Source organism: Phacochoerus africanus, chromosome 2 (assembly GCF_016906955.1).
Source record: "Phacochoerus africanus isolate WHEZ1 chromosome 2, ROS_Pafr_v1, whole genome shotgun sequence".
Classification (NCBI taxonomy): Eukaryota; Metazoa; Chordata; class Mammalia; order Artiodactyla; family Suidae; genus Phacochoerus; species Phacochoerus africanus.
Window position 1 is genome coordinate 229,792,829 of NC_062545.1, and position 12,992 is coordinate 229,805,820.

The following is a 12,992-nucleotide window of genomic DNA, read 5'->3' on the forward strand; positions in this document are numbered from 1 at the left end:
GATAGATGAGATACAATTTGAGTAGCTGAGATACAACTTGGGCTACTGAAACCATCTGCAAAAAAAGATTTTTAACCTAAAGAGTCATCTTTATTAGAAATTCTTACATATGCAAATTGTTCTTCACTCAGACATTAAGCGTTTTTCCTGCACTGCCCACTTTTAGCATAACTAAAATTCTAGGAAACAGAAACTGACCAGCAAACCCAGTGTCCAGGAATGGGAGTTATCCTAGACTGAGTAGATTCTTCTTATTTCCCTTAATAAAACAAAGGGTGCTGCAAGTATAGCCCCCAACCAAAAACCAGGAAAAAGGGAGAGAACTAGTGGTCACTCCTGAGTATTTTCAGATTCTGGCCTTGTCCCAGGATTTGTTTCCTTTGTAGGTGGGTTTACATGCTATAGAGAATTCCTTATTAATAATTTGATTTGTTTAATTCTCAATAGGAGCCTTACATCAGAAATCGCCTGGCAGCCTTTTTCAACATACAATCCAACTGCAATCTTGATATTTTGATTTCTTCTCCTCACCTTAAATACGGAGAATTGGTATTCTTTAAAGCCTCTTTTATAAAAGGGAGTGTCAAATCTCTTGGTTTTACTAAAAGAAAAAAATTAGGACTACTTCTTTAAGGAGGTATTAAAAATTCTCTTCCAGGCTCCATAGAAATATTTAAAAAGAGGTATGACCCAGACTCTGTCCCCAGTGGACTTAAAATGCCAAGAATATCAAACTGGACTGGCAGGGTTGAGGTGCAAGAGTTGGAATGGTAAGAAGAGAGAGCCAAAGACCACAGACAGTGAAAATGTTTCCTACAACCAGAAAGTACCTAAAAGATCCATTATTGCTAGGATTCCTGATGGATGCTTTTAACAGTTAAGGTATTTTGACGGATCAAAGTGACTCATTTTCTAGGTAACTCATTAGCCTGGATTAGTTTATCTTACCTTAATACCTGGTGTCACAGCAGGGGATTCTAAAGGAGTAAAACTAAAGAGGTGTACACTTTGATAAGCAGGAAGAATGAAAAGCATGGTGGCTTTGTGTGTTGTGTTAAGGGACCCTACGCAAAGAAAGCCCTTCAGAAGTACTCAAAGAAGAAGGGAGTGAGACACTACCTTCAAAGAGGGAGACAAATTTGGACCACTACTCTGTCATTGTTGAATAGGACCTGCCCACCAAATCATGGTGTACCATCAGCTGTACTTCATAAAAAATTCTAATATGAAATAAAATAATCTAATTATTTTAAATCTTCCATGACGCTCCTTGACACCATAAGAATATCATTTCCAAAGAAACTATATATGATTTATTTTATTAAAAAAAAATTGGTAAATAAAAATTAACTGTAGTCTCCACAAAGTCTTATGATGTAAGAGATTGAAAAACAGATAAATGAGCACATCTCAAGCCATCTCTCAGGGTTTTTCACCTCCTCTAAATTTGTCTCTCAAAGAAGGCTATTGTTGAATTAATCCAATTAATCCAGCAAAAGTGTGGAAGTTGAACACCCTTGTCAGTCTCTGAATATCACCTTCGTTGCCACAGCTGGTGAGGTCTAAGCCACCAAACCCTCCCTGCATGTTCAGTTTGAAACCATGATAAATAGCTTGTCACTAGATCTGCAGTCACAGCCAGACAATTGCACAGGAGATGATGACCAGTGTGATAGCAAGACATTTAGAAATGGCAAACATTGGCGCAATAATATGATGTGTTGTCCTAATTAGTGTCTAAAATACTCTGCCTTGAAAATGTGCTGTCTAAAATACATAGTATGAACTATGAAGTTGTAGCTCAGAAACAGTTCATTTTAAAGGAGAGAGAAGGAAAGGGATTATGTTAAATTATTTAAATTTATTTTCACCTGTAATAAACCTCAGCTGATTTCTTCTACCATAATAGGAAAAATGGTCATAGGTTTTCCAAACGGATAACCCCTTCCCACCACACAGCATTACACATATAACACTTTAACGTGACTTCTTTCTCTTTAAAAATACTGCTAAAATGTTTATGGCTCTTCAGGATTACATGTTGAGTGAGAATTATAAATATGTATAAATATGCAGATGCTCTGTTGAATCATCCCTTATCCCATTTGTATTTCCGAAGTTGTATAAGATAACCTTTGTGGCTTTCCAAAACATCTTCTCACACCCCAGGGGGCAAATTACCTCTATTTTCATTTCCTTTAGAGTTAGATCATTTTATAATTAAGAACTTATTGAAGCAGATTCTCCCCACGTGTAAGTTACTCCCTGGAGAGTAATTTATGCAAAGAGTGCCTCTGACTTAATATCATATAAGCCTAACAACTGTACAATGGATACTCGGGATTTTTAGTCGATTTTGCAATCATTGTAAAAAATCCACAGTTGGAAAGGTTATACTAGGAAAAAAAATACAATTTATAATGAATGTCACTTGTTTGGGTTTTTTAATGGTAAGATTTTTAATAAAGGAATAATAATGTGGCTTGTAATATTTTTCCTCCAAAAGCATTAGAAATACCAATTAATAATGATATGTTTGATAATGATGATGACGGCTGACTTTTTTTGGCCTTTATTATTTACAAGTTGCTTCTACATAAAATATCTCATTTAATCCTTCACAAATCTATGAAGCTTTTCAGCTAAAAAGCTTTTAAGATTTTTTTCCTTGATTATGGCCTCAATCATTAACAGGTTAGGGACTAGACTCCAGGGGAACAGAACAGAATAGAATAGAGTGACATCAAATCTCAGTTTTTTCATTTTCATTTTGTTGGAATAATATAGGAATTCAAATTTGTATTCATAGTTTATCTTTGCGGGAGGCAGTGAAATGGTTACTGAATGAAAAATCAGGAAAATCAGCTCATTTCTGGTTCCCATGTCCTAAGCCAACTATCTGGATCCTCAGTTTGCTCATACGAAAAGTAGGGGCATAACACTGGATTTTTTGCTTATAAAGATGATTTGCGCTTACTGAGAAACATTTAATTTTTTAAAATGTAATGTGTTCCCCTAAAATTATTATCTTTAAATGTAGAACAATAAAAAGAGAGTTATGTCTTGCACTTATTTGTTTTGTATATTCAAGGGTGAAAAACTGTAGAAAAGTATCCAAGTGGCAGATTGATGTATAAAGCACTTTGAAGCATAATTTGCATAATTTTTTTTAAATCGGGAGCGCGAATAGCAGATCTTTCTAGTGTGTTTAATTTTAACTACACTGAGAATACTATCAGAGACGTAAGAATTACTACATTCTAAATAAAGTTTATATCCTGGAATCATCTATGCCCTCGAAGCTAATAACTTAAAATAACATTTCCAAGAGGTTCTATAAACGGGTGTGTGTAAGACATCACACAAAAATGCACATGTGCAAAACGGAAATCCTGTGTCCCATCATATAACACAAAAGAATTGCCTTACCAACCACACCATTTATGTCAAATCTATCATTTATTCTTACTTTCAGTACTAGAAAGCTAGAAGTCACCTTTGATGTTTCATCAGCTTCCACCTCTGTATCCTCTCCTTCATTTGTCTTCTCACCTCTCCCATTGAACTTTCTATTTGCTTCTTCCATTCATCCTGCCACCAGTGTAATTCACGTTTTCATCTCCTAACACCCAGGTTAGGAATAGCCTTTTTCGTTAGTCTTCCATTTGTATCTGGTTAGCCTGCCAGACTTACCTTTATAAGGTACCTGAACCATCATTCATCATTTCTTCATTCACTTCTTTGATCTCTTGTGGCCAGTGATATCAGGTGAAAATTCCTCTACCTAAATCCCAGGAGATCTAATTTGATATCACTCCCTCTATCCATCTATATGCCCAAGTTTCCATTAGAGCCAAGTTGCTTGTCTCAGTGATGACAAGCCACAATCACTCAAGACTTCCTTCATTCCATTCTGCTTGCAAAAATGCCTTTTACCTTTCATTTCCTGCACTGTCTTCAAAATCAAAATGTCTTCATCTCCAGTGAAATCATTTCAGTTCCTGTTGAATAACAGTATCCACACGTTTTCATTTTTTCCCTGATATCTCCATGTATTCATTTTTATTGATTAAATTACTGGTATCATTAGTACATCTTATGTCGACAGTGTTTATTATTTTAGTGGACATACAGATACTCAATAAATATTGGCCTGATTCATCATTGGCATTTTCACAAGTAAGTAAGTGCCTGGACACATAATGTAGAAAGTCACTTCCACCCCTTTCAGTTTTTCTTTATTTACTTATTTAAAATATTATTGAAATAAGGCAGTGTGGTAGTTCTTGGTGACTTCCTATTTGAAGTACAAAATAACCAAAGCCATGGGTTTAAAAGATTCATAAGTCACACTACATGAAGGTTAAGTTCAAAAAGGAGAAAACAATGAAAGCAAAGAGTTGATAAAACTTATGGTCCTAGTTGTATTTTTTTAGTCTGAAAAAAACAAAACTGTGGTAAATGGATGACCTTTCACTTAGAAGAAACTTAGGAAAGCTATTAAAATAGAAGTGAGTGATCGCCCCCCCCATCCCAGCCCCACCATAGTGTCTTGAAATACTAACTCATGGCAGGGATTGGTGGGAAGAGAGATTGAAGAATGAAAAGAAGACAACTCTGTGGGCTCAAAATGTCTGTTTTTCCTTTTCAGCACAAATTGAAGTGATACCATGCAAAATTTGTGGCGATAAATCCTCTGGGATCCACTACGGAGTCATCACATGTGAAGGCTGCAAGGTATGGGGCTTTAACAGGGCACTGCCTATAGCATCCGTGTTTGCCTCAGGCATCTGTTTTAAGAGGTGACACTTTTGAAGCAGAGGCTGCTAAAAGATTCTTGTGCCTGCTGCTGACACTCAGGAATTCTTGCTTCATGGGTGGGTGGGTTTCTCTTCTTTGGCCCTTTACCTTTTTGTCATTGTCTAACTTAGCAGCAGCTACTTAAGAATAGATTGATATTTAAATGCTTCAATTATTCACAGCTACAGAGATATAAATATTGATATTTTAATAGTCTTGTATCCAGTAAACTCCAGCACATTTATATCAATAAGAAAGGTTAAAATAACGTTCACAAGCTAATGGGCCAGTATTTATTTATCTACTTGAGAAAGCAGTCAAGGTAACAGCTGCAGTATGCATGTGACCATCATTTATTCTCACATTCCAGAAAAATAAAACAGAACTGGAAGCATGGAATGGTAAAAGTGGTACAGATAATCTCTAATCAGTTAAAAATTTTCTGCCCCAACTTCATCAGTGAGGCCCTGAAATATAAACAAGATTATGTCATGTAGCCAATATCACTGATCTAGTTAGAGAACTTGGCCAAAAATATCTTTTTTTTTTTTTTTCATTCTCAGTCCACTGTTACCCCCATGACAGAGTCAACCAATCCTTCCAAAGACAAACTAATTCCTATGAACAAGTTGATTTTTAAAATATAAAGCTGGAAGAACAGCAGTTAATATAGACTTAATCTGACATAAGAGAAATTTGAAACAACCACAAATTATTAAATTTAATTCTTACAAGGAAAGTAAGAGCGAGAGAATAAACATCAAGGAGAAATGAAAATAATTTTGCAACCAATTTTAAAGGGCAGTGTGTAATCAGAACCAATGAAATGCAGCTATAATCTGGGAGGGAAAGTGATAGACTATCAAAGATAGGGACAAAAGCAATTATATTTTTGATGAAAGATGCAAGCAGAGTGGATCATTAATTTAAAGTCAGTAAACTGAAGGAGATGTCACACAATTATAGATTCTAAAACCAACCTTAATCTTAAAAGACGTTCAAGTATAAATGAAACAAAACCTACTGTAACTTAAGTAATCATGCTGTGTGAAAAATTGTCAGTGTCTTCATAATGGTCTCAAAAAGTATAATTCCTGGAACTGAAACTAAAGGGAAGGAAAAAAAAAAGAATGAATGAGAATAAAGTGGAGGAGGGATACAGAAGGGTAAGAATAACATTAACGTAATAACCCATCAACATACCGACCCACTTTAAAGGCGATTAGCGATAATCATGTTTGAACATATGAAATGTGCCTTGTGTTCTATTCTTCTGTAAACCTATAATTAAGAATTGCACGTTATCCACCTGAATGCAATTTTTTTCAACTTATCAGAAGAAACAGTGGAGCAAAATTACAAATCAGCAATTTTTTACACTCCTAGAATAAGTTATTACTTCCTCCAGGCAGGTAGACAAATAGTTGTCTTTGTAAACAATAATTTTGGAATTAGAACCCTCTCCAGTGAAATCACTTCCACCCCTGTGTTGGTTTATTATAGTTTTAAAAGCTCTTTTCTAGTGTACATAGTATCCATGAAAAAATGTTTTTCAGATCAATGTCAAAGTGGAGATGTTTTGTGTTCTGCTGTATAAAGCTATATTTGGAAAATGTCTGATTTTAGAATATGAGTCTGTGTTCATGTTAAGGAACGGAGCATTATAAACATTAATCTCCAAAAGACTTAGCTACCAAAAAGGGGAGGGGGAGTTCCCTCGTGGCTCAGTAGGTTAAGGGTCTGGCATTGTCACTGCTGTGATTCTGGTTACAGCTGCAATGCAGGTTTGATACCAGGCGTGGGAATTTCCACATACTGAAGGTAGAGACAAAACAACAACAACAACAACAAACCTATTGACTAAATATATTCCAACAGGTCAATATCCAAGAACAGAGTATTTGGGCTTCTGTCATCTTTTCTGTTTAAAGAAGAAATCCACAATCCAAGAAATTATGCTGTTATTTTGAGGCATATTCTGAGGCTTAAGTCGAAATGACATTGTACACCACACAGCTTTTTTTATTTCATGGAAAAACCCACATTTGTTAACATGCTACATTTTTCTCCAAATAGCAAACTCAAAAAATTCTACTCAGAATAAGATATCAATGTCAGCACATCTCGTATCAACCTCTGAATTTTCATAATACTGCTTTGCAGTCAACGTAAACATTTTAAATAACATCAGTTCAGCTTGTGCACTGAATTTTTTTTCATTCAATAAAAATTTTAAATGAAATCTCTTTTTCATGCCAAAATCCACATTTGCAATAATGAGCAACAGATAAGCAAGAAATGCCTCACAATTAATGTCAAATTGGCCTTAAATTAGGGCTGTAGCTGTGACTTCAAAAAAGTATTTTCTGTCAACTCTTTTGCTAAGTGGCACTTAGAGTATCCACAGATTAAAAACCACATAATTCTTTCATAAAATGTAAATTCCAAGTCATCTTCAATCAAGACCTATGGGCTGAGGTTATGCTTTCTGACAGTTTTCACAGTATATGAAGTACATCATTTCAGTCCCCAGGGACTTGGATGTGACCTTTATTGAAGGGCTCCATGAATTCTTTCAAACTGGACAATCAGATATATTATTTAGCTATCACTGGTCCATTAAATAAATAATACACATGAATCTGTGGGGGCAAAACTAGTCCTTGTTGGTGAATGGCTTGGTGCTTACAACTACAAAACCAACTGGCATGCCTCTCAAAGGACATACTTGGCCACACATCATTTTCTGAGGTTTTTCACAGGGTTGGCCAAGCTCTCTGGTACAGTGCCTTGTCTAGCCACATGAGTGCCCGAGACAAAAGGAAAATTGATCATTTTAATCCTGTTTTTATTTACACTTCTGTGGGGGGGGGGGGTTGTATTAATGTTGATTATTAACATTTTGTGGTACAATGTTTATCCCGAGTACCACATCTCTTGGCAACCCTTAAATCTGTGACCAAGGTCATTGCCTTACCAGCCTCACACTAGCCCCAGCCCTGCTCTGTGCTCTCAGTGACAGTTGAGGAAATACCAAAGCTATTTGACAGAAGTCGCTTGACCTCTTCCAAGCCTCTCAGAAAGGTGGGCATTGGGCCACCATCCTGAACCTTTTCTAGGCTTCCTCCTTCCAAGAGATGATTCTATGGGTTATCTTTTCCTAAAATTCCTCTTGGTAAATCTATTTGTAGACTATTTTTCTGTTTGCAGCACTTTGCGCTTTTGCTGTATTGCAACTCAAGAGCAAGGAATGATTAGGGAAATAATTAAATAGGTAAATGAATGGGTAAAGGACACTTTCACATCTCTGAAGAAAATGTTTATTTCCCTAGTAGGATTTTTGTTAAGAAAGCTGAGGTGAGTTGTATCCAAAGAATTTGAAAGGAGTTCCCATTGTGGCTCAGTGGTAATGAACCCAACTAGTATCCATGAGGACATGGTTTTGATCCCTGGCCTTGCTCAGTGGGTTCAGGATCTGGCATTGCTGTGGCTGTGGTGCAGACCAGCAGCTGCAGCTCCAATTCAACCCCTAGCCTAGGAACTTCTATATGCCACAGGTGTGGCCCTAAAACAAAGAATTTTAAAAATAATAAAAATAAACTCAACTGCAGATTTATCTGTAAGGGTGATATATGGTCCAAGACAGTTAATTTTGTACCTGAAAGACCTGAACTTAACTTGGATGAAGACTTCCTGTATCACTATAACCTGAGGCCAAGCAGAGAGCATTTGTTCAGCTTTTACTTATTATTTATTTTTTATTGAGCAGGTTATATATCATATTTCCTGTATTTAAAGATAGTGTTGGAAGTTCCTGTGTGGTGCAGTGGGTCAGGGATCCAGCACTGCCACAGCTGCAGCACAGGTTGCCTCCCTGGCCCAAGAATTTCCAAATGCTGTGTTTGCAGCCAAATATAAAATTTTTCAAATAGGTAAAAATGCATTTTAGAAACTAGGAAGGAGTTCCTATTGTGGCTCAATGGATTCAGAACTCGACTAGGATGAATGAGGATATAGGTTCAATCCCTGGCCTCACTCAGTGGATTAAGGATCCAGCATTGCCTCTAGCTGCAGTGTTGGTCTCATAGATGCGGCTTGGATCTGGCATTGCTGTGGCTGTGGCGTAGGCCCGCAGCTATAGCTCTGATTCCCCTAGCCTGAGAATTTCCATATGCTGTGGATAAGGCCCTAAAAAAAAAAAAAAAAAAAAAAAAAGACCAAAAAAAGAAAATAAAAAGAAAGTAAGAAGATTGTGGCACATACTGAGCCTGCCCTCCTCAGTACCTAGGCATAAACCAGTGTAATTGTCCCCATAAAGTTTTGTCATGTGTGTCTTAGTGACACTCTCCATGCCACTCCTTTTCCACCGATCTTTGGGTCAGGAGCTCTGTTCTGTTTTTCTTTGCCTAGAGCAGCAGAGCTCAGTGTCTTTAGTAAACACTGAATGAATGAATGAATGAATGATACCTTCATATCTCTGCACATAGTACAAATTTTCCCCAATAGAGTAATCTATAGGCTAGCCAAGGAGAGGTATCCAAAGAATTTTAAAATTTGAATTAAGTTCTTTTCACTGTAGAAAATGTAACTAACATATATGTTAATAGTCTCTGTTTCCCTTCTTATAAATCTGTCTCCCTCCCATTCTCTTTCTCCCTCTAGGGATTCTTTAGGAGGAGCCAGCAGAACAATGCCTCTTACTCCTGCCCAAGGCAGAGAAACTGTTTAATTGACAGAACCAACAGAAACCGTTGCCAACACTGCCGACTGCAGAAGTGTCTTGCTCTAGGAATGTCAAGAGATGGTAAGGCATCGCCTTCCTATTTCTTTTTTTTATTTTATTTTATTTTTGTCTTTTTTTTTAGGGCTGCACACATGGCATATGGAGTTTCCCAGGATAGGGGTGGAATCAGCACTGTAGCTGCTGGCCTACGCCACAGCCACAGCAATGCCATATCTGAGCCACGTCTACAATCTACACCACAGCTCAAGGCAACAAGGGATCCTTAACCCACTGAGCAAGGCCAGGGGTTGAACCTGTGTCCTCCTAGATACTAGTCAGATTTGTTTCCACTGAGCCATGACAGGAACTCCCTTCCTATTTCTTTTAAATGGATGCTTGGCTGGGATTTGTTTAAGCTGCTGAAAGAATTCTAGACAAAGGGAGTTGGGGATAAGAAGAAAAGAAAACCACATTCTGGCAGTGCCTTAAGAGGAAAAGTAAGAAATATAAATACACATGATGTTGCCTATAACATAAGAAGAAAGGAAAGACTTTGGTATAGCTCATGGAGCAACCTATGCTGACTTAGGTGAAAGCCACATAGCGCCTAGGTTGAAAGTTGACCACCTGTCCGGGTTTGCCTGCAAATGAGAGGTTTCCTGGGATGTGAGATTGTCAGAGCTAAAACTGGAAAGTCCCAGGCAGACCAGGACTACTTGGTCAGTAGGTAAGTCTAACTGGTGCACAGTTTCATGGTATGTAGAGGTGCTAATGAACAGAACTTCCTTCTATAGGAAGCCCAGAAGTTCCATTAAGGGATATGGATGGATCAGAGGCATGATGGAGGTCACAAAGGCTATAGCAGAAACCCCTGTGTTAGAAAGGTTGTGTAGATGGTGTCCTCAGAAGAGACTCAAGTATGCACTGCATCTTCACAACCAACCCAAATAGAAGGCTTGGCACCCCAACTGAACTTCTTGGATTAATGAAAGAGGACAAATAAACTCACACAAAGAATTTCTTCTAGCTTTGCATCTGTTTTTACGTATTCATAAAACTAATTCTTTCCCCACTGACATTGGGCAGAGCCCTTCTATATCTGTCTGGTTCCCACTATACCCTCAGGGTCTGGTTAAAACCTCAGGGTCTAAGTGTTTGTTGAATGAACCATTGTATTCTCTTTCACCTACAGCCAGAGATACAGACAAAGCCCCTGATACTTATTTTCCTTATGTGCATCATGGTGGATTCTGTATCTCTGGTCACACTCTCTCTAATGACGTTCAAGGTAGTGTGGGCCAAAAAAGAAGAAGAAGAAATAAAGAAAAAGAAATACTTCTATATTTTGAAGAAATATAAATAATTGGCATGTACTATCTCTTGATATAAAGAGATTTTACGTGTTGTTAAATGCAGACTTTTTAATCATTAGGATAAATTCAGCTCTGCATAGTTGATATCTAAACATATACACTGTTTACTTCTTAGCTTGCATTCTCCAAATAGTGGCCTCCTGAATTTTTACCTTTTCTCTAATTTCCAATCCACCTAAACCTATTTTGCACAAAAGTACACCTATGAGATATATTTAGCCCCCAAAAAACCTTGGTGTTGCTGAGGCTGTGGTGTAGGCCAGCCACTGCAGCTATGATGCAACCCCTAGCCCAGACACTTCCATATGCCACAGGTGCGGCCATAAAAAGAAAAATATATATATAAAATTGTCGCATGTATATGTGTGTGTGAGATTATGGCATGTATATGCCCACAGAATCTTGTCCACCATCTTAGTTATTTCTTTTTTTTGACAGTCCCTTTACAAATGTTAGTTGCAGGAATCTTTAGTATAAACTATTTCCAGTTGTATTAGTACTACCAAAAAAGATTTTTTTAAAAAGGAAAAAATTTTGGCATCAGTAGGACGATACCACACCCCAGATACTCACCTTGCAATAATCAAGTATGTGTCCTCCTAAATGACATGCCTCTGAAAAAACAGGAGCTGAGGACAGGGGCAGGTTTCACCGATTTGGCTTCTTCTTATCCATAATGGCATTGTCCAATATGGTATCCATGTGTCACTACTTAAATTTAAATCTAGGTCTAATAAATTAAATGAAATTAAAATTCAGTTCCAGGAGTTCCCTTCATGTTGCAGTGGAAAGAAATCCAACTAGTATCTATGGGGATGCAGGTTCGATCCCTGGCCTCACTCAGTGGGTTAAGGATCCAGTGTTGCCATGAGCTGTGGTGTAGGTCACATATGTGGCTTGGATCTGGCATTGCTGTGGCTGTGGCAAAGGCCGGCAGCTGCATCTCTGATTCGACCCCTAGCCTAGGAACTTCCATGTGTCTAGGGTGCAGCCCTAAAAAAAAAAAAAAGCAATAAAATAAAATAAAGTAAAATGAAATACATTCAATTCCGAGGTCACACTAGCTATATTTCACGTCCTCAAAAGCCACATGCGGCTTATAGCTACCATGTTGGAAAGCATAGAAAACATTCACAGGACGTTCTGTTGGAGAAGTGAGGTAGTGAGAGAATATTAACTTATGAATAGGGTTGGGTATATTGAATAAGATTTTTTTCTACTAACCTTAGCACTGAGTGGGGGGGGATGGCATATTCTTGATATTTAAAAGTTAAAGTCAGACCAGTCTCCTTGATAAGTAGTGATAGTAAACACAGAGAACTTTACAAATGAAGATAGTAAGATAAAATAATTTCCAAAATGACTATGGAAAGTCATAGATAATGGTTCAACAACTGGGTTCCTCATGACACCAAAAACGTGTCTTGTGGTCATGTGGTAGGAAGAAGAAATCTTTGAAGAAACATGGTCTTTGTTTTACGGTTACTCCAGAAGCTTCCATTACATTTAGAATTCCACAATTCAAATAAATATGAAAAGGTTTCCAATACTTTTGCGTCAAACTATTTTTTGCTAGTGTGGGATCAAAATGAGGGCTAAGAGCATATCATGAGCAAATACTATCATCATTGAATATTTATAAAGCACTTGCAATGTATACAGAATTGTGCTAGTTTCTTTGAGAGCTGGCAGTTTAACAAGAGGCTGCCTCTATACTCAAGTGAATCTCATTAACGGAATAATTCAAATTTGAGAGGGGCAAACACTTAAAATATGGGCCTTTCTGATTAATGGGTAATGGTAAGAAGAATGTTAATACTTGAAAATATGATAGTAATATAGTCTTTGTTAAACTAGGCCTGTGAATACAACAAATATATTTACAAATAGTGACAAGGAATTATTTATATATCAAGAAAGTTCATAATAATGGACTAGAAGTTTCCCTTGTGACTCAGTCACGAGTCCGCCTAGTATCCATGAAGGCTCGGGCTCGATCCCTGGCCTTGCTCAGTGGGTCGAGGATCAGCATTGCCATGAGCTGTGGTGTAGGTTCAAGAACTGGCTTGAATCCTGAATTGCTGTTGCTGTGGTGT

General features: G+C 37.4%; 1 protein-coding gene across 1 annotated transcript in view; it reads left to right on the forward strand.

The window, feature by feature from the left end:
- RORB (RAR related orphan receptor B) overlaps positions 1 to 12,992 on the forward strand; it is a 197,307-nt gene that overhangs the window by 123,908 nt on the left and 60,407 nt on the right. Inside the window, exons 2-3 of the mRNA XM_047767778.1 lie at positions 4,652 to 4,737; positions 9,463 to 9,604. Of these exons, the coding sequence (XP_047623734.1) occupies positions 4,652 to 4,737; positions 9,463 to 9,604 (228 nt within the window). The remainder of the gene's footprint in view (positions 1 to 4,651; positions 4,738 to 9,462; positions 9,605 to 12,992) is intronic.